The 26,371-nt window shown below is 47.6% G+C and overlaps 1 protein-coding gene and 1 long non-coding RNA gene across 2 annotated transcripts in view; one reads left to right on the top strand and one right to left on the bottom strand.

Annotated features, from left to right (window-relative positions):
* Positions 1 to 25,445, bottom strand: part of ITGB3 (integrin subunit beta 3) — a 72,250-nt gene extending 46,805 nt beyond the window's left edge. Inside the window, exons 1-2 of the mRNA XM_007535934.3 lie at positions 25,336 to 25,445; positions 7,451 to 7,536 (exon numbers count right to left, since the gene is read on the bottom strand). Of these exons, the coding sequence (XP_007535996.1) occupies positions 7,451 to 7,536; positions 25,336 to 25,399 (150 nt within the window). The 5' untranslated portion in view covers positions 25,400 to 25,445. The remainder of the gene's footprint in view (positions 1 to 7,450; positions 7,537 to 25,335) is intronic.
* LOC132541799 (uncharacterized) lies at positions 564 to 6,147 on the top strand. The gene is made up of 2 exons (XR_009552878.1): positions 564 to 957; positions 5,005 to 6,147. It is a non-coding gene; the product is annotated as an uncharacterized LOC132541799 (long non-coding RNA).
* Positions 25,446 to 26,371: the final 926 nt, after the last annotated feature.

The following is a 26,371-nucleotide window of genomic DNA, read 5'->3' as shown; positions in this document are numbered from 1 at the left end:
GGCTCCCACCCCCTCACCCCAAGCAGCCCACCAGGGAGGCTGCCTTTTTAGGAAACTCAGCACAGTGGGAAGAGAAGCAGACAGAGACTGGGGGGCTGGGGCTGAGCAATCAAAACTGCAGAGGCAGGATAGGCTGTGGTGGCGCCTCAGGTAGCTGAGAGCAGCCAGGCCAAGACTTCAGGTAGGCACCTGTGGCTGCCAGGCCAGTGACTCAGCCTGCTGCTCTGTGATCTTGAAGGGTGCAGACTGCAGTGACTCCATGACAGGCTCCAAAAGCTGCAGAAATGAGATAGGCCCCAGTTTCAGAAGAACAGGTCCTGGAATTCAGGACCATGACTGGAAATTGAACCCATGGCCCTGAGTCAACAGGAACAAAGCTAAGCTGAGCATTAAGAAAGGCATCTCCAGAGAGATAGAGACTGTTAAACATTTCCCCACATTTCCCCCAGAAGTGTAAAGAAGATAACTACAAGGCTAAGTTTGTCATGTATGCTATGTAACCCACACCCTATATATCTCCTCCTGTGCTGGGGTTCGGGGGTCAAGCACTTAGAACAGCTGTGAGATCTCGGCCCTAGCCCCATGTCTGGGCTAGAAATAAAGGCTCTTTGCTTTTACATCACTCTGGTCTCTCTTGGTGAATTTCTTGTATTACTGAACCTAACATATAGGGGCTCGTCCGGGATCCTTGGAATTCATCAACAAGACTAGGGTGCTAAGTCTTTAATATTAGGAACTCCGGATGAATAGGGACCCACAGGGCATTGGACACCCAGGGCATTGGACGCCAGTATAGGCCTAAGTTTTGGGGGTCAGCAAAAGCCTAGGGGGATGCCCTAAATATGGCAGCTGATCGGGAAGGAGAGGAAGACGCTCCCACCTTCCCACTGGCACCCTCAGGGCATTGTAGCCAGTAGTCTTACGTGAAATCTGGGCGCCCCCAACATGGAATCAGGGGTAAGTTAAACTGAGGGTCAAAATGAGCCCTACCTGGAATTAGGGCGACCCCGATGTGGAATCTGGTGTGAGGTATTGTCTAGATATTTGTTGGTCCAGCCAGGGCCATATTTGTTTAAGCGCACTGGTCTGTTCTCCTCTTGTTTGTCTGTGTTTTTTTGTTGTGTCCCTGTTTCTTTTTGGTCAACATTAGAAAATTATCTCAGAGCAACAGGACCAGATTTGGTTCTGGCCTAAGGTTACCAGCTGGGTTTTTTCTTGTCTTTGTCTCTCAGTGTCGTCTCTCTGTTAAGCCTGAGTAGCAGAAGCAGGACCCTGAGGGCACCCACCCGCCCACACAGGAGTTGGGTAGGCTGGTCACGGATGCAGCCCGTGGGCCGGGCCAGGCAGTGGCTGTAGCGCAGGGGAGACCCTCTGCCCCACCATGGCGTGGCTGTCACATGGGACAGGCCCATGGGTGCGGATGGGAGCTCCTGTGAGCATGCGTATGGCTTTTGGAAGGGGGATGGCCTTTCGGCCAGCCATCCATCTGGTTCCCTCCCCACCTGTGCGGGGCCGGCTGGCCGCTCGCTGTGCTCCCCCACCAAGAGAACAGGCCCCTGGTCATTTTAGCTCTTCTCTTTAGAATACTTAATTCCTGGCCTTTTGCTGTTTTGGTCTGGACCTGGCCTGATCTTCAGCACGCTCTTCTGACTGACAGGTGGTGTGTTGTGAGTGAGTGTTTTGAATGATTGAATTCTTTGAAAATTCTTGTGCTAGGCACAATAAAAGTTTCCGTTAAGGTGGGCTGGCTAGAGATGTCCAGAAACAGTCTTTGGGCCTCTTGGGCTTCTCGTGGAAAGAAGTAAAGGAAATTTGTTTCTTCCTCCTTGTTTTTTCTAGAGCTAGTTAAGGTTGTCCTAGGAGCTGTAGATCAGAAAAAAATCTTGGTGTATGAATGTGAGATGTTTTGTCTTGAAAACTGTGTGAGATATATTGCTGTTTATATGTGTGTTTTAAGTTTGGTTTTATGGCCTGAGAAACGTTAATTTTAAGGTTAAAAATGTAAGTAACTTTAAAGCTGCATTCTTATCAGACAAAGTTTTTTTTTAAAAAAAGGGAGTTTCCAACACAAAAAGTTAATTTGCTAAGATAGCTAAAGATTTAAAGTAAAAGTCTAAGTAATTAACATGACAATTCTTCATCTCCAAATTGATATGCAAATTATCTATGTATTTAACTGAAAAAGCTCCAGTACATTTTGGATTGCACCCAAAATGCCCTGTGAACTGTTTTGTGGAAATTTGTCCACAGAGAATTTGGCATTCGTCTGGCATCATAAATGTTTTGAGAAACATTGTCACTATGTGTGTTAAAGCTTAGTTAAACTAAATTTGGTTTAGAGATTCCGGCTTACAGGAATTGCTACAGGAGGTTAAAAAGATAACCTTCAAATTTATGTTCTTTAAAATTCAAACAGAGCCTCTTAAAATTAGGTATCACGCACTGAGGATGTGTCTAGATCTTGACTGTTATAGGTAAAAGTTTTAAAAATACCTTCTCAACTAAAGAAGTAAAACTGGCCTGGGTGAGTGAAAGATAACACAATGGTTATGTTAATGACTTTCATGTCGGAGGCTTTTGCTCTGATAAATGAGGTTTATCATAAATAAGATGTGTAAAAAAATTTTTTTTTCAAATAAAACTTATCAAATAAATATGGGGCTGTTTAATGTAGAACTATATAGATGTTTTAGCTAACCTTTTTACATTTTATTCAAGAAGTGTGCCCCTGGTTTCCCTGAGAAAGAACTTTATATATTGAAATATGAGAGAGACTAGGTAAAAAGTTAGGAGAGTTTTATGTCAGATATGGATAAAAATGTTCCCGTTGAAACTTTTTACTTTGAAACTTGTTAAGAGATTTTTTTTTATCTTACTCATGAGTTAGTTACTTTTTCTTTCACAGCAACTTGCTTCTTCTGATAAAGTTGTTTCTGAGATAACTCCCCTATTTAGAAAGACTACAAAAGTTATTATCAAATAATTGGCTTTTGAGAGTACAGATTCTACTTGTCAAACCTTAATTAGTTCTTTTAGAGAGTAAAAAATTATCTGGTTTGTTTTAAGACACTGTCAGAGGTTTATTCTTGATAAATTAAGTTAATACATGGTTTTTTTGGTCTGATAAAAGATTTGATGTTTTGGCAAGTCCTGATTTAACAGAATTATTTGGTCTGGAGTTGCTGTTTTGGGGTGATGTGAAAGTAGAAGATTGTTTGGAACATTTAAGCTATGAGGTTTGTCTTAGCCTTTTGAGTTGCCATATTTGAGTTTTAATGTTGTGTTAAATTGTTTAAGCGGTTTTGAAGTTATGCTAGAGAAGTGGTAGTCATTTTGTCATGCCAGCACATTGGGTATTTACTTTATATACTATACTGGTGTGCCTGTTTGTTGAAAAGGCCTTCTAAAATTATATAGAGATGTATAGGCCAATTCTGGTCATTAGATTGTCAATTTTGGTGAACTCCTAATTTGGTTTTGTGTATGTCTTACTGGTTACAAATGTACGGCTGCAGCAGTGATACCCCTTCAATCATACCGCCAGGTTCTCTTAGGGGGTCTCCAAGGGGCGATAAAATGCCCTACAAATCTCTCTAAGGTAAATAGAATGTCACTAAATTTGGCCTTTTGTTGCTCAAATCCGCCCCAGATATTAAAAGAAAGTTACAGAAGACAGAAAGACTTAAAGGAAGGCTGAGAGATTGCTCAGAGGGTTTTTAAGAAGCTGGCAAATGTTTTGACATTGGGACATTGGACTTCGAGAAAAAACAAAAAAAGGAAGTTGGGACAGTGCCCAGAGGGAAAAGAAAAGTCAGAAAGATGGGGCTAAGGGTAGGGAAAGATCAGTGATGCTACTGCAAAGAGAAAGGACACTGGAAGAAAGGCTGTTTTATCAACAAGCCATTTAGACTGCTTGTGGATGAACTTAAAGGCATAAGCCGGGAAGTGTTGACGCAACAACTTGGGCCATGGCACAGACCCGTCGCCTGTTGTCAAAATATTGGACCCAGTGGCTGCTGGATGGCCAAAAACGCCTGAGGACAATAGCACCTGTGGCACAGCAGGTAAGGAAAGCAGACAAGCCATCACTGGGGCAAGTCCAATGCCCACCTAACCTGCTACCAGGCTCTGTTCCTAGACAGGCCATGAGTGAAGTTCAGCACCGCCACCAGCCTGAACCCTGCCACCCTGATGTCGGAGATGGATCCTGAGGCTCCCCCCAAAAGCATGACTGCCAAGAGGTATGCCTTTGCTACATGGCGTGTGCGTGGAGCACGTGGGGAGAGAGGATTCCTGAGCCCCACCGGGAAGAAGATCCAGCACAAGGACCAGGTACTGAACCTGCTGGAGGCCGCATGGACCCTGCAAGAAGCAGCCATGATCCATTGACCCAGACATCAGAAAAGAGACCAGAGGGCAGATGAAGCCGCTTGTGCAACTACACAGCAAGCAGGGCCAGTCTTGGCATTGAAAGACCCTTGCTACAGTAAATAAAAAGATAAAATGGGTGGGAGATTAAGACTAAAAACTAAGAAAAAAAAAAAAGGTGAGAAGACATTGAGAAGTAGATTTTATAGAAAGTGAAACCAGAGATTTTGGGGTATAAGTACTTGCTGGTATTTATAGACACATTTTCAGGTTGGGTAGAGGCTTATCCAATAAACTCTGAGGGGGCATGGATGGTGAGCAAGAAAAATTTTTAGATAAAGTAGTGCCCAGGTGGAGGGTTCCCTCTCACCATTGGTTCTGGTAAGCAGACATTCACTGCTTTCATGTCTCAGTTAGTGGCCCGAGAAATGGGAACTAATTGGAAATTTCATTGTGCTAATGAGCCCCATATCTCTGGGCAGGTAGATAGGTAAATTAGACCCTGAAGGAGACTTTAACTAAATTAACCCTTGAAACTGGCGGGGGATGGGTATCCCTCCTGTCCCTGGCCCTTCTGAGAGTGTGCTGCTTCCCATTTGTAAACAAACTGTCTCCCTTTGAAATGGCTTTTGGCAGACTGCTGCTGTCATGATCCCTGATGCTCTTGTCTCTGATCCATCCCACCACTGTTACCAAGTTCTTACAGATCTCCAGCCTATATTGCAGGACAATTGGAGTGCTGTGCTACGAGCCTTTGGGAGGGACCAGTCACTAGCTCAACAGAAGCCACCAGTGGCAGGCATCGGGAGTTGGCAACCTCAATCTATCGGGAAATGGACATTGACATGGCCTTCCGGACACCAGGGACGTGATTACATCTCAGACGGGACTCCACCCAGTTGGAACCTGGTATCCAGACTTAAACTTCGACCTCTGCTATCTGGTAAAGACTGTGGAGGACCGGGAGTCATGGACACCTCCAGTTAAAAATGACTATATTGCATTTAAATGTGTGGGGGACTTCAGATCACTAGGATCTGGATCTAGGCCCAATAGACAACAGAGAGGGCCCTGTCACTTGCTGCCCACTCCACAAAACACACCCGGGGGTAGATGCAACCAGATACAGATCCGGTTTACCGAAAAAGGAAAAAAAGAGCAACCGGTTGAGAGGTAGAGGTGGCGTGGGGCCTGAGGCTGTATGCGATTGAGAAAGACTCAGGAGTGCTATTTACTATCCGCCTCCAGGTACGAAATTGGCAACCCCCAACCAGTCGGGCCTAAACCCTGTGTTGGGGGCTCCAAGGCTACCGAAACCCTTAAGCCAAGAGACAGAAAATTTATAGCTAAGATTAGCTATAGAGACAAACCACAAGGAGGGAATGAAGGGTGCAGACTGCAGTGACTCCATGACAGGCTCCAGAAACTGCAGGCATGAGACAGGCCCCAGTTTCAGAAGAACAGGTCCTGGAATTCAGGACCATGACTGGAAATTGAACCCATGGCCCTGAGTCAACAGGAACAAAGCTAAGCTGAGCATTAAGAAAGGCATCTCTGGAGAGATAGACTGTTAAACATTTCCCCACATCTCCCCCAGATGTGTAAAGGAGATAACCAGGAGGCTAAGCTTGTCGTGTGTGCCGTGTAACCCACACCCTACATATCTCCTCCTGTGCTGGGGTTCGGGGTCAAGCACCTAGACAGCTGTAAAGTCTCGGCCCTAGCCCCCAACTAGCCCCCAACTCCGAGCTAGAATAAAGGCTCTTTGCTTTTGCATCACTCTGGTCTCTCTTGGTGAATTTCTTGCATTACTGAACCTAACAATCTCTGGACTCTCTCCACTCACATTCACTCCCATTCCCCCCACCCCAACCCCACCCCCAGCTCTTGCCAGCTCCAAATTCCCACCCCAGCCACAAACATAATCATTCCCTCAGACACACTCATTCCCTAGGGCCCCAGACACAACAAACCCTCCTCCCAGACATAGCTAACCCTTTCCTGTCACCCTCCCACCCTTACTAACTCTTCCCCTCATGGACACCTAGGAAAAGGAAGGGAGGAAGGACAGAAGAGAAGGATAGAAGAAAAGGCTAAACCATGGGGGTCTCAGTCACCAGAGAAGAAGTGGGAGAGAGAAGCACTGCACACACACACGCGCACGCACTCATATACACACTCACACACACGCATACACACTCACACACACACTCATACACACACACACTCATACACACACACTCATACACACACACTCACACTCATACACACACGCACACACGCACTCACACACTCACACACACATTCACACTCATACACACGCACACATACACACTCACACTCATACACACACATTCCCACACAAGCACACACACACTCACACACTCACACACACACTCACACACACTCATGCACACACTCACGCACACACTCACACACACTCACACTCATTCACACACACTCATACATGCAGGCACACACACTCGCATACTCATACACACACTCATACACACTCACACACACGCACACTCACACACACTCACATACTCATACACACTCACACACACACTCACACACACACTCATACACACTCACACTCACACACACACTCACACACACACTCACACACACACTCATACACACTCACACTCACACACACACTCACACACACACTCATACACACACACACACACAATTCCTACTGGCCTGTCTTTTAAACTCCCTAGAAGTCTGTGAGCCAGCATCCCCTTTGTACCTCTCCTGTCTCTGCTTTTTGCTTCCTTGAGTTATTTCACCACAACAAAAGGCAAGCAAGTGAGATGTGGTGCAGTGGAGAACAATGTCTTCACTGAGACTAAGAGGCCCGGGGAACTGACCAATGCCTTGGTCAAGCTGCACAGCCAGTCAGACCAGCCCGCTATCGCTTACTTGGACATTCTGTTTTGTTTGATTTTCACCCTCATTTGCTCAGAAGGGACAAGTGGCTGTGAGTTTTGGAGGGAAGAGATTTCTCCATGGATCCATTCCTACACTGGAGGTAGCTAGTTCTGGTGAAGAAGTAGGTCAAACATCTGCTCCTTACCTCATCTGAGCACCAGGCACACATGGGACTCACAGCCAGACATTGCTGGCAGGAGCTCACGCCTCGTGTGGTACAGATGCTGGGCCCTGCAACACAGAGAGGACAAAAGCATAAGCATCTGGTCAGGCAAAGCAGCACACTCTCAAGTGAGCCTTCACACCTGCCAGCTCAGCAAAGCGACTGGCCGGCAGCCCCTCACTGTCGACTGTCCCAAATGTCCAGACTTGCCGCTTGGAGAAGCACAGGGACATACCCGGCTGTGCTATTCACGTTCACCAAGCGCAAGCAGTTCAGTAACGAAGGAAGAATGAGGAGGGTGGGGAGGAATCCGCCGCCCTTTACATAAAGACACCACAGTAACGGATGGAGGATGACTGAGCCCCAGACCCAAGGTGTCAAATAATAAAAAAAGATTTTCATTCACAACTGCTATAATACCTACATTGTACAGATGAAAATCCAGAGTCCAAAACAATGGCATTGCACCCTTTCCCTATTCTACTGATCAATTCACAGCCACACGGGCAGTGGCACACCTGACTGAGTACACGCAATACCGAGTGCAAAGACCCAGGTTCAAGCCCCCAGTGGCCACCTACAGAGGGGAAGCAGGGCTGCAGGTATCTCTCTCCCCCCCACACTTCTCTACCTCCCCATCCCCCCTCGATTCTCTCTGTCTCTAGTCAAAATAAATAAATAAAATATTTTAAAATAAATAATAGCGAAGTGCAAGGACCGGCGTAAGGATCGCAGTTTGAGCCCCCGGTTTCCCACCTGCAGGAAGTCGCTTCCCAGGCGGTGAAGCAGGTCTGCAGGTGTCTGTCTTTCTCTCCTCTCTCTGTCTTCCCCTCCTCTCTCCATTTCTCTCTGTCTTATCCAACAACAATGACAACAATAATAATTACAACAATAAAAACAAGGGCAACAAAAGGGAAAATAAATAAATAATAAATTCACAACCACTCCTAGAGGACCCAAGGCCCAGACACACTAGCATTAACGTATTGCAGGAGGGGAGGTAGGACTGCAAAGGTCATCTCATGGACCTCTCAGTGGAAAGCTAGCCTTGTGAAATTTCCCCATGCTTCCCAAGACATGTCTCTCACATGTACAGTCACAGAAGGCATCAGAGAGCTGCACAAATGTTAGAGAAAGCTGACTGGGGTATGCTAGAAGAAGACGACTTCAGAGCTGGAGGGCTTGGATCTGAGTTCCGAACACTCCTCTTACTAGTCATATCATGAAGCGTGGGGGTGCGATTCAGTGGTAGAACACATACTTCTGCGTGAGGCCGAGTCTGATTCCCTGGAATGCCCCCCCAAAAGAAAAGAAGAAGAAGGAGAGAAAAACTTGCCAGGTTAAGACCTTGGGCAACTGAACTTCATAGAGACGAAGTGATAATACCTGTTTTGCAAAATCTGCCCTAGAAATCAATGAGGCAAGGGAGACGTGTTTGGCATACTGAAAATGCCACTTACATATAAACAGTCTCACACTGTCAAAGCAGAGCTGGGAAAGCACATGCAGACAATGCAACGAAAAAGTATCCAAAAATTGGAAATGAAGGGAATTCTTGGCATGTTGTCAGTGTTAGCTACAGAACCACCACACTTGGCATGTTGTCAGTGTTAGCTACAGAACCACCACACTTGGCATGTTGTCAGTGTTAGCTACAGAACCACCACCACAACAACAATAACTACAACAATAAAGCAACAAGGGCAACAAAAGGAAATAAATAAAAATGTAAAAAATAAACAGGTTTAAAAAAAAGCCAAGGGCAACAAAAAGGAAATAAATGAATATTTTGAAAAGAGAGAGAGAATTTGGATTAAAACAGTACTTCAAACAACTCAAAGTTGCATTGCTCTTCTCAAAACACTAGTTTTTATGTAGAACCTTCACAAACAACCAGCACCTGGAGGCCCCATGTTGCCTCCGACCACTGAGTCTGTCCAAATCCGAGAACCTTCCCAGTTGTGCAGGTGGAGTCACTACAACCCCTGGAGGCTCCGGACTCCAACTCTGCACATGAGGACAGAGATGTCAGTGGGTTATAACAATGGTTTCAGGCTTGACTCTGGAGCGTCAAGGCCACCTCTGAGCTGGGGCAGGCCGGAGCCATGCATCGTCTATAAAGAAGCTAAGGCGACCAGTCTTCCCAGAGTCTCCAGATTCGGAATGCTGGAATGTTCAGAACCCACTAGAGAACCAAGCAGGAGGTCTCTCCCTGAGGGGCAGCCTGGCTGCCTCTTAGCTCACTCTTTCCCTAACCAGCTGTGGCCATAGCTGCTTTACTGGAAGACTTCTGAGACAAGCAGTCTGAGCTATTTTAAGTACCAGCCTCTCTTTTTGAAGTCTCTGTGGGAACTGGCATTGGGGGGCGGGGGACAAATTCTGGACACAAATGCCACTGATTTTCACTACAGAGAAGAGACCACAGGAAGTTAGGAGAAAGAAGAGGCCCATGCACATGTGGGCACTGTCAGATTAGTTTTGAGAACTCTTCCCAGGCTGCTCACTAACCCATTCACTCATCTCAAGTGAACATTCTTACTTCTGAGGCCTTGACTTACAGCCGCAATGGGAAGTCTTGCCGGCTGTGACGTGAGTGAGTCCCAGCAATGGGTGGTCCCTAGTGGCCTGGGGACGACAGCTGCTGGAATCCTCCTTAGAAAGCCAGGCCTGGTTTAGGGGTGTCAGAGTCACCCATCTCTCCCTGCCTCCTCTTTACAGTGAATTGTAGGTGGCTTCTGTGAGGACCGGTGACCCTCCCCCATCCTGATGCCAAGGACAGGTGCTCTGGAATGCAGGCACTACAAGTCAGGACTCATGAGAGACTGCACCGGGAGCCCACCTCCCCTCCTGCACACGTGGAAAGTCTGGGCCTCTGTTTCCATCCATAAGGCCTATGTCCCTGCCCAGCCTCTGCCTGGCTGGAAAAGTGAGGGATCTTTACCTGAACTTAGTCATTGACAAGAATTAACAGCGTCCAGCATCCCTTACCGCCTACGGTCCAGCTAGAGCACTGAGGCAGCATGAACTGAGCCTGGTCCCTAAGGCGGGTGTACAAGAGTCAAGTGAGCAACGCTTGGCCGACTCTGGGCACAGCCCTGGCATGCAGGGCTGGCACGGACGCCGCCACTGCTGCTGCTGCTGCTTTCACCCTGCAGCTCCAGCTGCTTAAGGCAGGGGCACGCTACATTTGTTTTTTTCTTTTTCTCATTCTGAAGACACTTTTTTTTTTGAAGGAATATATTGCTGATTTATTTTAAAAATCTGTTGTTGCTTATTTTAAGAATTTATTAATATTTATTTTAATCTTTTTATTTTATTGGATAGGACAGAGAGAAATTGAGAGAGGAGGGGAGGCAGGGGGAGAGATACCTACAACCCTGCTTCACCACTTGTGAAACATCCCCCCTGCAAGTGGGGACCAAGGGCTTGAACCTGGGTCCTTGCGCACTGTAGTGTGAGTGCTCAGCCAGGTGACCACCGCCTGGCCCCTTAAGACACTTTTCTGCACGACACTATTTACACAACTCAGTGCAGCCTAGAGGGGAGAGGAAGATTCCGTCAGGCTGGGGAAACCATGAGTTCTCAGAGTTGAGATCTGATGTGGAATACTAGTATTCCAAAATCCGATCTAGAAGGAATGGCCAAGAAGAGATAAATTAGGAAAAAATAAGTTAACATCAGCCAAGAAAATTGCCCGGAAAACAGAAGTAGAAGGCTGTGGTTTGGCACATCTGCCTAATTCACAAAACCAAAGAAGACAAAGGGCGGGAAGGGGGGAGAGAGAGAAACGAGGAACAAGGAAAAGAGTTGGAACCCGTGGAAGCCATAAGACATCAATAAAAACTATTTTGAGTTCATGCTGTCCAAGAAGACAGAATGTCTGAGTGCAGGAGCGGGCCACCCCGGCGAGACCAGTGAGCTTCTCTCGTGAAGACTCAAGAAGACTAAGACAAGGGGGGAGGGGTTGAGAGCACATGTTATTATGTGCAAGGACTTGGGTTCAAGGCCCTGCTACCCGCCTGCAGGGGGGAAGCTTCATGAGTGGTGAAGCAGTGCTGCAGGTCTCTATCTCTGGCTCCCTTTCCTTCTCAGTTTATGGCTGTTATTCCATAAGTAAATAAGATGATTTTTAGTAATGTACAGACTAAAACAAAAAGAAAGGTGTTTGGAAAAGGAGGGCAAGCTCTGGCCATCCCACCCTGAGCCTCCCTGATCTGGCTAATCTCAGATGCCAAGCAGGCTGGGCCTGGTTAGTTCCTGGAGGGTGGCATATGATCCATATGCCACTACCCGTCTGGAGAACGTCTGGTCTGGGCCCTCAGCCCTCCCCTGACCTCTGCCGGGTCACTTCCCCTCAGACCCTTGGGGACACAAGATGACTCAGGACATGCCCGATTTCCTGTCAGTCACCTGCCTGACTGAGTCACCCAAGAACAAGACCTCTTTTCCTATCACCTCATACAAGTGTTTACTCCAAAGCAAGTCTGTTGGCTCCTTTCTGGCCTCTTCACGCCCTAGGTCATCTCACCTCTACTTATTATTGGACATTGCAGCTCAGCCTGAGCTTTCTTGGTCACTTACTGAGAAGATCTATTTGCTTTCATGATGATGAGGAGCAGGGGGGTGGGGAGTTAGATGATCAGAGGGCAGAGAGGCAGAGAGAGAGTAAAAGAAACCACAGCACTGGAACTCCCTTCAGTGCAGTGGAGGCCAGGTTCAAATCGGTTCACTCGTATGGCGAAGTAGCACACTACCCACATGCGCTGTCTCTACAACCTGAAAGTTTATTGGATATCTATTACTTCTTCACTGTGAGAGCTGCTCCAGGGCAGGAGGTGAACAGCATAATGGTTCTGCAAAGAGACTCTCATGCCTGAGGCTCCAAAGTCCCAAGTTCAATCCCCGATACCACCATAAGCCAGAGCTGAGCAGTGCTCTGGTAAGAAAAGAAGTCTCTGGGAGCCGGGCGGTGGCACAGCGGGTTAAGCGCACGTGGCGCAAAGCGCAGGGACCAGTGGAAGGATCCCGGTTCGAGCCCCCGGCTCCCCACCTGCAGGGGAGTCGCTTCACAGGTGGTGAAGCAGGTCTGCAGGTGTCTGTCTTTCTCTCCCCCTCACTGTCTTCCCCTCCTCTCTCCATTTCTCTCTGTCCTATCCAACAATAACAACAACAATAATAACTACAACAATAAAAAGCAAGGGCAACAAAAGGGAAAATAAATAAATAAATATAAAAAGTTTTTTAAAGCACAGCTATATACAAGATACTGGGTACTGTACAGCAAACCCTAACAAAAGGACTTTTCAAAGTTAACCCAATTACCAATTAATGTGATGATAACATTAACTATCGATTGTCTTTTTGAACCCTAAGACAGCAGGAACCTCACATCTCCACTATAGAGCCCCTACTTCCCCCAGTCCTGGAACCCTTGGATAGGGCCCACTTTCCCGTATGCCTCTCCCAATCCATATCAAATAATATTGCATCGGCCGATCACAACCTAACCAATGTAACGATGGCCACCTCAACATGCTTCACCTCAGACTGTGTCCAGAGACTTCACGTGTGGAATGACAACCCTTCAGCTTCATTACTCGGGTGAGACCTTTCCTTTCATAGTACACTCTAATTTCATCTCAGGTGGTTCACTTTCTAACAAAGTCCCAAAACCTAGATATACACCAGTTTCTGTGAGAGAGAGCATATGTTCACACGTATCCGTAAACTACTGCAAAATATATACCTGAAAGCAGAAGTACACTAGAGTTTGCAGTGAGTACCCCCCAACACTTCCTCTCCACTATTCCAGCCTTTAGGTCCATGATTGCTCAACAAATTGTTTGCCTGTGTATGTTAACTCTCTTTTCAGCCACCAGGTTCCAGATGCCATCAGGATGCCGGCCAGGCTTCCCTGGACTGAAGACCCCACCAATGTGTCCTGGAGCTCCACTTCCCCAGAGACCCACCCTACTAGGGAAAGAGAGAGGCAGACTGGGAGTATGGACCGACCAGTCAACACCCATGTTCAGCGGGGAAGCAATTACAGAAGCCAGACGTTCCACCTTCTGCCACCCAGTGACCCTGGGTCCATGCTCCCAGAGGGCTAGAGAATGGGAAAGCTATCAGGGGAGGGGGTGGGATATGGAGATTGGGTGGTGGGAATTGTGTGGAGTTGTACCCCTCCTACCCTATGGTTTTTTTAATTAATCCTTTCTTAAATAAAAAAGAAAAAAAAGTTTTTTAAAAAAAGAAAGAAGTCTCGGGGGGCAGACAGTGGCGCGCCTGGTTGAGCGCATGTTACAGTGCACAAGGACCTGGGTTTGAGCCCACAGTCCCCACCTGCAGGGGGAAAGCTTTGAAGTGGTGAAGCAGTGTTGCAAGTATCTCTCTCACTGTTACTCTCTCTCTCTCTCCCTATCACTCCCTTCCTGCTTCACTTCTGGCTGTCTCTATCCAATAAATAAATAAATATAATTTTTAAAAATAATAAAATAAAATCAACATAAAAAAGAAGTCCCTGCACTGCCAAAATCAATACTAACAATTTAAAAAGAGAATAAAGCAAGATAAAGAGACAGCATTGATGAGAGAAGGGAGTCTTCTTTGGAAAAGATGGTCAGGAAAGGTTGCTCTAAGTGGAACTTTCAAAATGGCATGTGTCAGGAGACCTAGACCCTGAGCGATCCAGAAAGAATCCATTAGAAGATATTTTCAAAGGAAGAAAGGGCATGAAGAGGGAAGCAGGGTGAGAGGTGGCTGGAGAAGCACTCACACTGGGAAACTGAAGGTCCCGGTAGGGAACATGGTTTTCATTCTCCTTGTTGCTAGAAACCACTGGAGGAAGTAGAGTGAGGTGAGCAGAGAAAGGCACAGTAAGTGAACAAGATGAGGGCTAGGAAGCTGTTACAATAGTATAAACAGGTGAAGACAGGGTTTGGATTTGGCTGGAAGTGGTGCTAGAAGTGTGGCCAGCGCCAGGAATGGCTTGCGGAGCACAGTGGGGAGGGAGGGAGGGTCCTGGCCTGAGCAAGTGGGTCCACTTGAACAAAGTTCAAAACTTCTTTTTTTTTTTTAATATTTATTTTATTTATTTATTCCCTTTTGTTGCCCTTGTTGTTTTATTGTTGTAGTTATTATTGTTGTTGTCGTTGTTGGATAGGACAGAGAGAAATGGAGAGAGGAGGGGAAGACAGAGAGGAGGAGAGAAAGACAGACACCTGCAGACCTGCTTCACCGCCTGTGAAGCGACTCCCCTGCAGGTGGGGAGCCGGGGTTCAAACCGGGATCCTTATGCCGGTCCTTGTGCTTTGCGCAACCTGCGCTTAACCTGCTGTGCTACAGCCCGACTCCCAGTTCAAAACTTCTGACCACAGGTCACATCCTGACTCTGGCCCTCCAACCAGTAGCCACTGACCTTGGAAATGAAGCCAGATCGTGTCTGGACGTCAGTTCTAACTGGGTCAGACAGTCATGTGCCTAACACCACACAAAGCCCATCTTCAGACAGCTTCATTCTTTGTAGGGTTGTGATCTAAAATGAGTGTCTAACACCCTCTGGGCTGAGGGCCCAGACCAGAGGTTCTCTTACCTCTAGTGGTAAAATAAAGAATGCCTTCACTGCGTAACAGTGGACTCGTAGGCCAGCAGGCTGGAACCCTCATGTTTTAAGCTGCCCTCACCATGCCACTGACTGTAAGCTCATCTCTTCATCCCTTGTAGTCTAAGGCCCAAGGACTCTAATTCTGTCACATCCTATTCAAAACTTAGCACTGCTCCTTAATATTCAGCAGGTCTAATCCAGCAACATCAGTTAAGAACCCCAATATGCCCTCCCCCCAGAATCCCAAATATAAGCATATTTACCTCATAAGCCAGGTGGTGGTGCACCTAGTTGAGTGCACAGATTACCATGCTTGAGGACTTGGGTTCAAGTCCCTGGTCCCCATCTGCAGGGACAAGTGATGAAGCAGTGTTGCAGGCCCTCTTCTCTTTCTTTCTCTTTCTATCTCTCTCCTCTTTCCTCTCCACTTCTCTCTGTCCTACCAAAAATAAATAAATAACGTTTTAAATGAATGCAATGAGATGACACGTAGAAGTGTCTATCATGGATGCTCGCCAAACATCTGTTTCCTTCCTCCGCACTTCCATTTAATTCACTTCCTGCATTAGTGAAGCCCATGCCCGCCCTGTTTTCATGATCTCTAACAAGATAACACTCAAGATTTCACTAGCCAAGAGATAAGAGTTACACCCATGAAAGCCACTAAACTAACTGTGTGTCTCGGTCAAACTGCTTCACTTCTGTTTCCCTTTTTGTGCTCTCCAGAATAAACAGTGTTGGACAAGATGAGCTTTCCGGTGTCAGCAGCCCTGGGGGTACATACATTCCAGCCGGAAAGCATCGGGAGGGTGACCCATGGGGCAAGGAGTAGCACCCCGTACCCCAGTGCATGAGCAGGTCTGATATTTGATTCAAATGCTGCTTCTCAAGTTCCGGAAGATTCTATCAGTGTGGGTTCCACCTCCATCTGACATCTGACTCAACACAGTGAAGAGGCAAGGCTGTGCCAAGTGTGGTGGCCAAGCCCAGCAGCGCCCTGCTGGTGACCAGCTTGGCATGCAGCTGTTCAACTCTGCTACTTGTCCTCCTCCAGCTCGCGTCCTATGGTGTGCAGTGGGCAGCACTGCATGCTCTCTGTCAGCCTGTCTGGCAGGAAGGCAAGCTGGTGGGCAATTCGGCAAAGTCTATTAGAATTTACACTTAAAAGATCTATGTCCTTTGGCCCAACTGCAATAGTTTAAGAAACATTTGAACAAAAACGTTCATAATAAATAGGACGTTCTAAGCCATTTTATTTGTAGCAGCAAATAAATGGGAATACTCCCAAAAACTGCCAACAGGGAGTCTGCGAAGTAAACTCTGGCATATCCTTATAATAGTATATCTTCCAGCGAAAATTACGACCTTGGAATAAATAATCAAAAGGCACAAACTGACACAAAGAGATACCTAGGGTATATTAAGTGACATGACCCTGTTGTAGCTGACCCTATAATTATTTATGATGAGAGGCCGGGCAGGGCCCACCCAGTAAAGTACACATGTCACCCTGTACGGGGCCTAGGCCCAATCCCCCACTCCCCAACTGCAGAGAGGACACTTCATGAGTGAAGCACGTCCGCAGGGGTCTGTTTTTCTCTCTCCCTCTCTGTCTTCCTTTCCCAGTCAATTTCTCTCTGTCCTGTCAGATAAAAATAGGGTAGAGGGAGTCAGGCGGTAGCACAGCAGGTTAAGCGCACATGGTACAAAGCCCAAGGACCCGCATAAGGATCCCAGTTCGAGCCTCCAGCTCCCCCACCTGCAGGGGAGTCGCTTCACAGGCGGTGAAGCAGGTCTGCAGGTGTCTGTCTTTCTCTCCCCTTCTCCGTCTTCCCCTCCTCTCTCCATTTCTCTCTGTCCTATCCAACAACAATGACATCAATAACAACAACTATAATAACTACAACTAAAAAAAATAGCAAGGGCAATAAAAGGAATAATAAATAAATATTTAAAAAGAAGAAGAAATAACTAAATAAAGTAGAAAGAAAAAAAAAAAAAAAGGAAGAAATGGCCCCCAGGAGCCATGGATTCATAGTGCCAGCAACCAGCCCCAGCAATAACCCTGGTGGCAGGAAAAAATAAAAATAAAAATAATTATAATAAATAAATAAATAAATATTTGGATGGCATATACCTAAAAAAAACAAAAAAACTCTGCATTGTCAAATTTTCTTTTAAGTTAAAATTTCTTTAGCTCTTCTAAAAACAAGAATCTTAGACTTCCATACATTTCTGTACCACACAACTCTTTACAGCAGGCTGAATTACTTTTTAAGCAAAAAGAAAACTAAGGTTAATTTTGAATATCCCCTGTTCTGCCTCCCTTCCTACATCTGTGTTTGTTTAAACCTAGAGTCCCAAGAGTACACTGGACCGTCTAGAAACTAGAGTGTCTTCTGTGTCAAAGTCCCATAGCCTTTTGGAATCACAGAACTGAGGAACTCAAACATAAAATGCCTGGCCCACTCCCACAGGCTTCATTCAGAAGCCTCTCTGGGAGAAAATGTATCTATTCTCAACATATAGAAACCTCAGAGCAGAATCATTACAGTCCTCTCCACCTCTGGGGAGAAGATCAAACCTTCCCCTTAAAGGCAACTTTGACAAGAGCATGGGCACTGGGGGACAGCAGTTACCAAGGGTGATGGTTAAAGTAGGTGTCTAGAACCACAGACCCAGCTTTGTCTCAAGGACCCCTTAGCAGAGAAAGCTAGGGCTGCCTACACAGACTTGTAACGTTTCTACCCACTGTGCCTTCCACCTAATTTGTGGAGATGCACTGCAGTGTGAAGTCCTTCCAGCTTGCTTTTAACCGCAGGACCTTCTGCCTCCCCAACCCCTGCAAAGGGACTTTACATGGAACTTCATTATTAATCAGTTAAGGAAAAACTTCTCTAGCTAAGGCGGGAAGGGCAGGAGCAGAGTCTTGCCTTCGACTTCTCCTGCTTTTCAGCTCACTGGGCACTTGAGACACCAAAAGCCTTAGACTTAGAGGTAAGGTAGCCTGTTCAAAGTCATCCAGAAAATTGATTTTATTTTTAAAAGTATACGGGGATAAATGGAGTATAATTTTCTCAACTCCAAACATATATATATATGTATATTTTTCAGAGTTTTTTTCCCAGTATTAAAGGAAGGACTGGGCCAGGGAGCTAGTTCAGTGTGCCAGAACACAGCACTGGAATACGTGAGACCTCACAAGACTCAGGCTCCATCCTTAGCATCACCATAAGCCAGAGCTGTTTTCCTCTTGATAAAACTGTGCTGATATAGGATAGGTTTTACTGTACGTATATCATGAATCTTTTAAAAAGAAAATTTAAAAAAGGAAACAATGACTTCTGAAAGTTTAAAATTACATCACAGGTGTAAATAAAGGAATTCTCTAAACACACACACACACACACACACGAACAATTTCACAGGCAAGGAGGAAGTCTGGCTGGAAGGTACTAACCGTGAGCATGATAGCAGAATAGGACCCCAGGGGACCAGAAGCTTCACTCATCGATGCTTAACTTGCTTATAGTGAGTGTATACACCTCATTCTTTCATTTAATACTGAACATCTTCACTAACTTAACCACTGGAGGGACATATATGGGAAGATGAGAGGAAAACAGAAAGGCAGGCTCATGGAGAGCTGCTTTTTTGTGGAAATGCTACCGAAACTTTCTGTAGTACAACAGCCCAGGTTTGCTTAGCTGCGTCTCTGTCCTGAGGACTGTGACCTGACGTATCTGGCCACACGACAGCCATCATTTGTAGGACCAAGGACAATAAAGCACTCATTGTTATAAGATTGTCTCCAGCACTGCAAAGATATTACTGTGTACCAGGGGTGGGGGGCATCTAATGACTTATCCATGACCCACGTCTATCTATCCAAATGGAAAGTTGTACTTTTCAGGTTGAACAGATCTAGTTCCACTGTTTTGGAGGTAATTCTCTCAACACCTGAGAAACACGGAGGACAAGCCTCTGATAACTTGTTAACATTCTGACACATGCAACAACAAAGATGACTCTCTAAAGCACTACACTAAGTGAAAGAATCCATTTGACAGTCAACAATATTTATACCCCTTTCCCATATCTGGGAGCTACTCTCTTCCCTGATCCAGCTTTCTGGTCCTTTTTCCAGCCATGACATCATCTTCCCAGACAATAACTTGGATCCACCTGCATATAAGATCTCAGGCTCAGGGGGGATAAAAAAAAACTAGTATAGCCACAGGCCCTTTGAAATAGAACTAAAATATACATACTAGCTATCTACAGAATGGAGAGACACCCCCCCCCCAACTCTTCATCTGCACTATTCCAGCCTTTAGGTCCATGATTGATCAACAATTTGTTTGACTTTGTATGTTAACTCTCTTTTCAGCCACCAGGTTCCAGATGCTAGCATGATGCCAACCTGACTTCCCTGGACAGACAACCCCACCAATGTGTCCTGGAGCTCCACTTCCCCAGAGCCCTGCCCCACTAGGGAAAGAGAGAGGCAGACTGGGAGTATGGATCCACCTGTCAACGCCCATGTTCAGCAGGGAAGCAATGACAGAAGCCAGACCTTCCACCTTCTGCATCCCACAATGATCTTGGGTCCATACTCCCAGAGGGATAAAGAATAGGGAAGCTACCAGGGGAGGGGGTGGGATATGGAGATCTGGTGGTGGGAACTGTATGGAGTTGTACCCCTCTTGTCCTATAGTTTTGTCAATGTTTCCTTTTAATAAATAAATAAATAAAAATAAATAAATAAATGACAGGAAAAATGAAGCCATTTGAAAGGCTACAGACTGTTTAATTTCACATATATGGCATTTTGTCAAGGGAAGATCCATCCCTATGGGTCAGGAAATAGACCAGTGGTCACCAAAAACTAGAGGTGGAGCCAGGAAATTGATGACAACAAAACTAAAGGGAATGTTTTCAAGTGATGGAAATATTCCATAATAGCTTGACTCTAATGATGGTTACTTTACTATACACATTTGTCAACATTGATAAAACTGTGCTGATAAAGGATAAGTCTTATTGTACATATATCATAGCTCAAGGAACTTAATTTCTAAAAGTAAAGTGTTCCTACAGATGCTGTTACAGGGAAAGGCAGATTTTATAAAATGTCTGCTGGAGAAATTCACTCTTGAATAACTACAGCAATTTTCAGAAAGAATAGGCAGTGTCGTGTCCTTGTCACCAGCTGCACTTGTACCGGTGACCTGAGCAGTGTCCCACTCAGGAAAGGCCAGGGTTCAGGAGAAAGGAGGACAGCTACAGGAGGAAGCGGCAGGCCGGCACTGTGGGCAGCGGAGGGGCTGTATCTAGCTGAGTGGTTTCCCTTAGAGCTGCTCAGTCATTCCCCACTTATTATCTGTCTGCTGGGGCATGAACTGTGGCTTCTGTGGGCATGCTTCCTGGTTATCCTACAACAATGCAGGAGCATTCCTAGGGCTGGGAGGAGATGATAACCAGAGATCCCACGTGGGGCAGGAGCTTCAGAGAAGGAATTTCTATTGGGAAATTCTGGAGGCAGAGCAGACTCCCCCCCCTGGATCCACTTGATGCCGTCCTCAGGAGACCTCCGGTCTACACTCACAATCCTGAGGAGGTAAAGGAGAGTGCTGCACTCCAGCACTTTCTCCCAGAAGGGAACAAGAGGCAGAGGGTCCCTTGAGTTTGCGGTACTCTCATATCAAAAGTCGCAAGAGTGCAACAGTACAGAAGTCCAAATGCCAAAAGAAAAGCTGTATTCTATGTAGAATATCCTCTCAAGTACTCAGAGGGAGCATTCTGGCAATCTCCTGTGACAAAGGCTGCGTTTCTTAAAGGGAGGTATGTCACCTCTAGATGCTATTTGTAACATTCAGGGGGCATTTATTTTGTCGTGCAAGTGCCAGCGCACTGGGCACAGCATATTAACAAAGCAGACTCGTCCTTGTCCTCCGGTGGTTTATCTGCCTCTTTCCAGAGGCAGAATTAACAATTTTCTCATAGGTAAAGCAAATGTTGGAGCTTTTCTCCTTCTTAACCTTTTCTGTAGGCCCCTACTGGGTCTGCATGGTAGAGAAAGGCCAAGCCGCTAAGAGGGAATAGGCTGGAATAAGAGTTGGTCCCCGGGCTCAGGCAGTAGCTCAGCGGGTTAAGTGCACATGGTGCAAAGCACAAGGACCAAAGTAAGGATCCCGGTTCGAGACCTGGGCTCCCCACCCACAAAGAGGTCGTTTCACAGGCAGTGAAGCAGGTCTGCAGGTGTCTATGTTTCTCTCCCCCTCTCTATCTTCCCCTCCTCTCTCCATTTCTCTGTCCTATTCAATAACAATGACATCAGTAACAGCAATAATAATAATAATAACCACAACAACAATGGCAACAAAAGGGTAAAAAAATAACCTCCAGGAGCAGTGGATTCCTGGTACAGGCACCAAGCCCCCGCAATAACCCTGGAGGCAAAAGAGAGAGAGAGAGAGAGAGAGAGAGAGAGAGAGAGAGTCAGTCCCCTTCCACCTAGCTATGGATGAAACGACCCAGCGGCCTCCTTGTGGGAGCCTGTAATAGCTCCCACCTCCAGTTCACGCTAGACACCAAGGGTAGGGAAATAGTGACAGCAGTAGTTGCTATTTGTTGGATAAATATTTTGAGTCTTTTTAAAACTCTTTTTTACTTATATATTATTGGATAGAGACAGAAAAAAAATGAAGGAGAAGGAGGGATAGAGAGGGGAAGGAGACAGAGAGACACCTGCAGCCCTGCTTCACCATTTGTGAGGCTTTCCCCCTTCAGGTGTGGGCCAGGGGCTTGAACTGGGTTCTTGTGCACTGCACTGCATGCTCTTAACCAGTTGTGCCACCACCTGGCCCCCGTATTTTGAGTCTTTAATCAACACAAACATAGTGACGCTTCATCCATTTCAAAGATGAAGAAACTGAGAGTCTGACAGATTAGTCACCTACCCACCAGCCACCTAGTCAATTAAAAGCAAAGTCCAGAATTAAAACCCATCAGTATGGCTTCAACCTGTGACTGCCTTTTTCCCTTGCCAAAAGACTTCTTCCCCTCTATCTTCAGGTCCTGAGGACTCCCACAGAAGTTGTCAGTCTCCCCATAATGACCCTGGGTCCATACTCCCAGAGAGATAAAGAATAGGAAAGCTTCCAGTGAAGGGGATGGGATATGGAACTCTGGTGCTGGGAAATGTGTAGGATTTTACCCCCTCTGATCCTCTGATCCTATATTTTCTATTTTTTTATTTTATAAGTAAATTGAATTTTTAAAAAAGAAGTTGTCAGTCATCATGCTGGGGGCTGTATTCAGGACCTCTTATGTAAGACTTCATTGCTTTATTTGCTGTGCCAGCCTCCAGGCCACTTTTTGAAGTTTTGAAATAAATAAAATGGGCTAGGGAGAAAACAATGATTCTGTAGAAGACTCTCCTGCCTGACACTGAGCTCCCAGGTTCAATCTCCAGCACCACCATAAGCCAGAACTGAGCAGGGCTCTGTTCTTTCTCTCTCTCTCTCTCTCTATCTATCTATCTATCTATCTCTATCTCTATCTATCTTTCTCTCTGTATCTCTGTCATTAAAATAAATAAATATTTTTAAAGTAAACAAGATAATATAAAATAGATTATAATATCTTATCAAATTTATCATTCGTGAAAATGAAGAGTGTGTATGTTATTTGCTGCCTGACTGGGGTGATTCCTCCTAGCAGCGGTGTTGGGTTGGTCCTAGACTCCTTCCACAAGCAGAAGAGTGGAGTGATCAGCAGTCAAGACTCTGAGCCTGGGAGGAGGGTCAGCAGTTGAGCACACATCTCGTGCCTAAAACCATGGGTTTGAAACCAGGCACTAGATAAGAACAGGACTGAACATCACCAGTGGTAGAGTAGTGCTTTGGGCTGCCTCCCTCTCTCTCTCTCTCTCTCTCTCTCTCTCTCTCGCACACGTGCACGCAAAAGCAAACAAGCAAATACAACTCTGGAGTAGTAGAAACTCTGAAGTATTTAGAATCATCTGTTCCCGGCAGAAGCGGTTTCACTTACATTCAATTTCTTCACATTGGACAGCCACCTAGCTCACCTGGATAGTGAGCCTGCTTTGTCAAGCATACCATCCACTTGTGAAGCAACCCCCCCCCCCGCAAATGGGGAGCCAGGGGCTCGAACCGGGATCCTTGTGCTGGTCCTTGAGTTTTGTACTATATGTGCTTAACTCAGTGTGCTACAGCCTGGCCCCACAAAAATATAAATCTTTTATAAATAAACTGTAGGAAAATACGATAATTAGAGTCAGAAATTCAGAAAGCTTCAGAGGCGAAAAGAAAGCATTATATATAATATATATATAACAAATATATATATAATAAACAAAAAAAAAAAAAAAACACCTGCTTTCAGCTCGTGGAAGCTGAGCTGCCTGCCTGGAGTGCTCCACTGTCCCCTGACAGCACCTGACCCGCCACTCTAGCCTCTCCCTGGACAGGTGCTGGGAGGCCGTCCTGATGCCCAGCCGCCAGGATGCTCACACAGCCGGCAACAATGCACTGGCCGCACTGGCCGAGCCTCAGCCACACAGGACGCTCGAGTGATGGCTGAAGCAATCCCCCTGCACCGCCTTAACTCTTGTGTGGTGACAGCCTCAAGGGCAGGTGCTCATGTTCAAACCCATCAGGTCATATACACTAAACACATATATGACTTTTTATAATCAGATCTCAGTAAAACAGCGTTTAAAGAAAATATGGTTGCCCCACCCTGCACAATAGTATATGTGTAAATATGAGATATATATATATTCCACCTAAGTATTTTTTTTATTTAAGAAAGGAGACATTAACAAAATCATAGGATGGGAGGGTACAACTCCACACAATTCCCTCCACCCAATCTCCACATCCCATCCCCTCCCCAATAGCCTTCCCATTCTCTATCCCTCTGGGAGCATGGACCCAGGGTCATTGTGGGTTGCAGAAGGTGGAAGGTCTGGCTTCTGTAACTGCTTCCCCTACCACCTAAGTACTTCTTAAGAGCCATCTTTGATGTGAATTTATCAATAAATCTCTTTTTTCAACACCAGACTTATTGCTGAGGTGTACTGGCAGCATTATTTCACCATTCCCAGCACCTATTTTCAGAGAGAGAGAGAGGACAGACACCTGCAGCACTGAACCACTGCCCATGAAGATTTCTTCCTGCAGGGAGGATGGGTGGCTTAAACCCAGGTCCTCAGACAGGGTAAAGTGTGAGCTTTAATTTGGCCCTTCAATATATCTTACTTAAAATACCTTCTTGGGGTCTAGGTTTTCTGACAGTGAGTGTGTTGTTTTTATTTAAAACACATACATGCATACTGGACATCCTTTTCAGAGGAGCCCCGGGCAGACCAGGGGCCAGGATTTTCCCTGCATAGGCTCCAGGGACCTAGAGGGACCACAAGCCTCCCCCTGAGCTCTGCCCTGTCTGTGTCCCACCGCCACTCCTGGGGCTCCGCCGCAGCTGCCCCACCCCCCACCCTCAGGCATCTCCTCTCCTCTCCAAGAGGCCAGGTGACACCTGCCTTGACAGCTGGTGTGTAGAAACTCCTGGCCCAACTCCTCTGTCCACTTGAAAGTTTGTTTTTGGATGCAGAGGCTGGAAGCAGAGGCCTTGGGCCACCATGGACTTAGTCAGAGGCGGAGCCCTCATTGGCAGTCACCCAGTGAACCGTCCAAAACCTTGGGCGGTCTGGGAGTTGGCCAAGCCGCTAGAGCACTGGCCTGCAAGCCATACGGTGTGGGGTTCGGGCCTTGGTGCCGCATATGCCAGAGAGAGGCTCTGGATCCGTCTCTCTCCCCACAGAATAAATCGAAATAATGACAGGAGGAAATGTAAGACTTGGGAAATGACGGATGCGCGCATACACTGAATCAGGAAGCCGCAACCCCACCAGAGAACAACCTCCGACCGGACTGGCACGGGCTTCGCAGTCAGGCTGCGCCCACCTGCAGGACGTGAGGCTGCGAGGCGCACACACCCTAGGGCAGTGCACCCCCGGGGCCCTGGGGAGCCCTCGGCCTGTGCCCCCCACCAGAGTCCTGGGGATCCCGGAGGCCTTGCTCCCCCCCCCCCCGCCACAGGGACCCATCAGCCTTGTCCCCGAACCCCCCGACCCCACTCCGGGGACCCCATCCGCCCTGTCCCTGAGGACCCCTCTGTCCCCGGTCCTGCCTCAGCGCTTCTGGGCCCCCCACCCACTCAAGGGAGCCCCGCTCACCTGCGACGCCAAGACCGCCCAGGACCCCCAGCGCCAGCAGCACCCACAGGGGCCGCGCCCACATCCCGCCAGCGCGAGGGGAGCGGCCAGCGCTCAGTGGTCAGCGCTCAGCGGTCAGCGCTCAGCGGCCAGCGCTCAGTGGTCAGCGCTCAGCGGCCAGCGCTCAGTGGTCAGCGCTCAGTGGTCAGTGCTCAGCAGTCAGCGCTCAGTGGTCAGCGCTCAGTGGTCAGTGCTCAGCGGCCAGCGCTCAGTGGTCAGCGCTCAGTGGTCAGTGCTCAGCGGCCAGCGCTCAGTGGTCAGCGCTCAGTGGTCAGCGCTCAGTGGTCAGTGCTCAGCGGCCAGCGCTCAGTGGTCAGCGCTCAGTGGTCAGCGCTCAGCGGCCAGCGCTCAGTGGTCAGCGCTCAGTGGTCAGTGCTCAGCAGTCAGCGCTCAGTGGTCAGCGCTCAGTGGTCAGCGCTCAGCGGTCAGCGCGCGGGAGCAGCCAGTCCTCGGGGAGCGGCCAGTGCTCAGCGGTCAGCGCTCAGTGGTCAGCGCGCGGGAGCAGCCAGTCCTCGGGGAGCGGTCAGTGCTCAGCGGTCAGCGCTCAGTGGTCAGCGCTCAGCGGTCAGCGCTCAGCGGTCAGCGCGCGGGAGCAGCCAGTCCTCGGGGAGCGGCCAGTGCTCAGCGGTCAGCGCTCAGTGGTCAGCGCGCGGGAGCAGCCAGTCCTCGGGGAGCGGTCAGTGCTCAGCGGTCAGCGCTCAGTGGTCAGCGCTCAGCGGTCAGCGCTCAGCGGTCAGCGCGCGGGAGCAGCCAGTCCTCGGGGAGCGGCCAGTGCTCAGCGGTCAGCGCAGAGCGGTCGGCGCGCCAGAGCGGACTCTGGTCAGGCAGCCGGAGGGGACTGGAAGGATGGAAGGAGAAGGGTCGGAGGGAGGGAAGGGCGGGGAGGGCCGGTGGGCGGGGCGCAGGGTCCCTCCTTCCTCTCCCCTCCCACCGGCCCTCCTCCCAAGCTCCCAGAAAGGGCGCTGGGCCGCCTGTCTCTCAAGCCGGTGCTCGCCCA

Source organism: Erinaceus europaeus, chromosome 12 (genome assembly GCF_950295315.1).
Source record: "Erinaceus europaeus chromosome 12, mEriEur2.1, whole genome shotgun sequence".
Classification (NCBI taxonomy): Eukaryota; Metazoa; Chordata; class Mammalia; order Eulipotyphla; family Erinaceidae; genus Erinaceus; species Erinaceus europaeus.
This window is presented reverse-complemented; position numbering and strand designations above follow the sequence as displayed.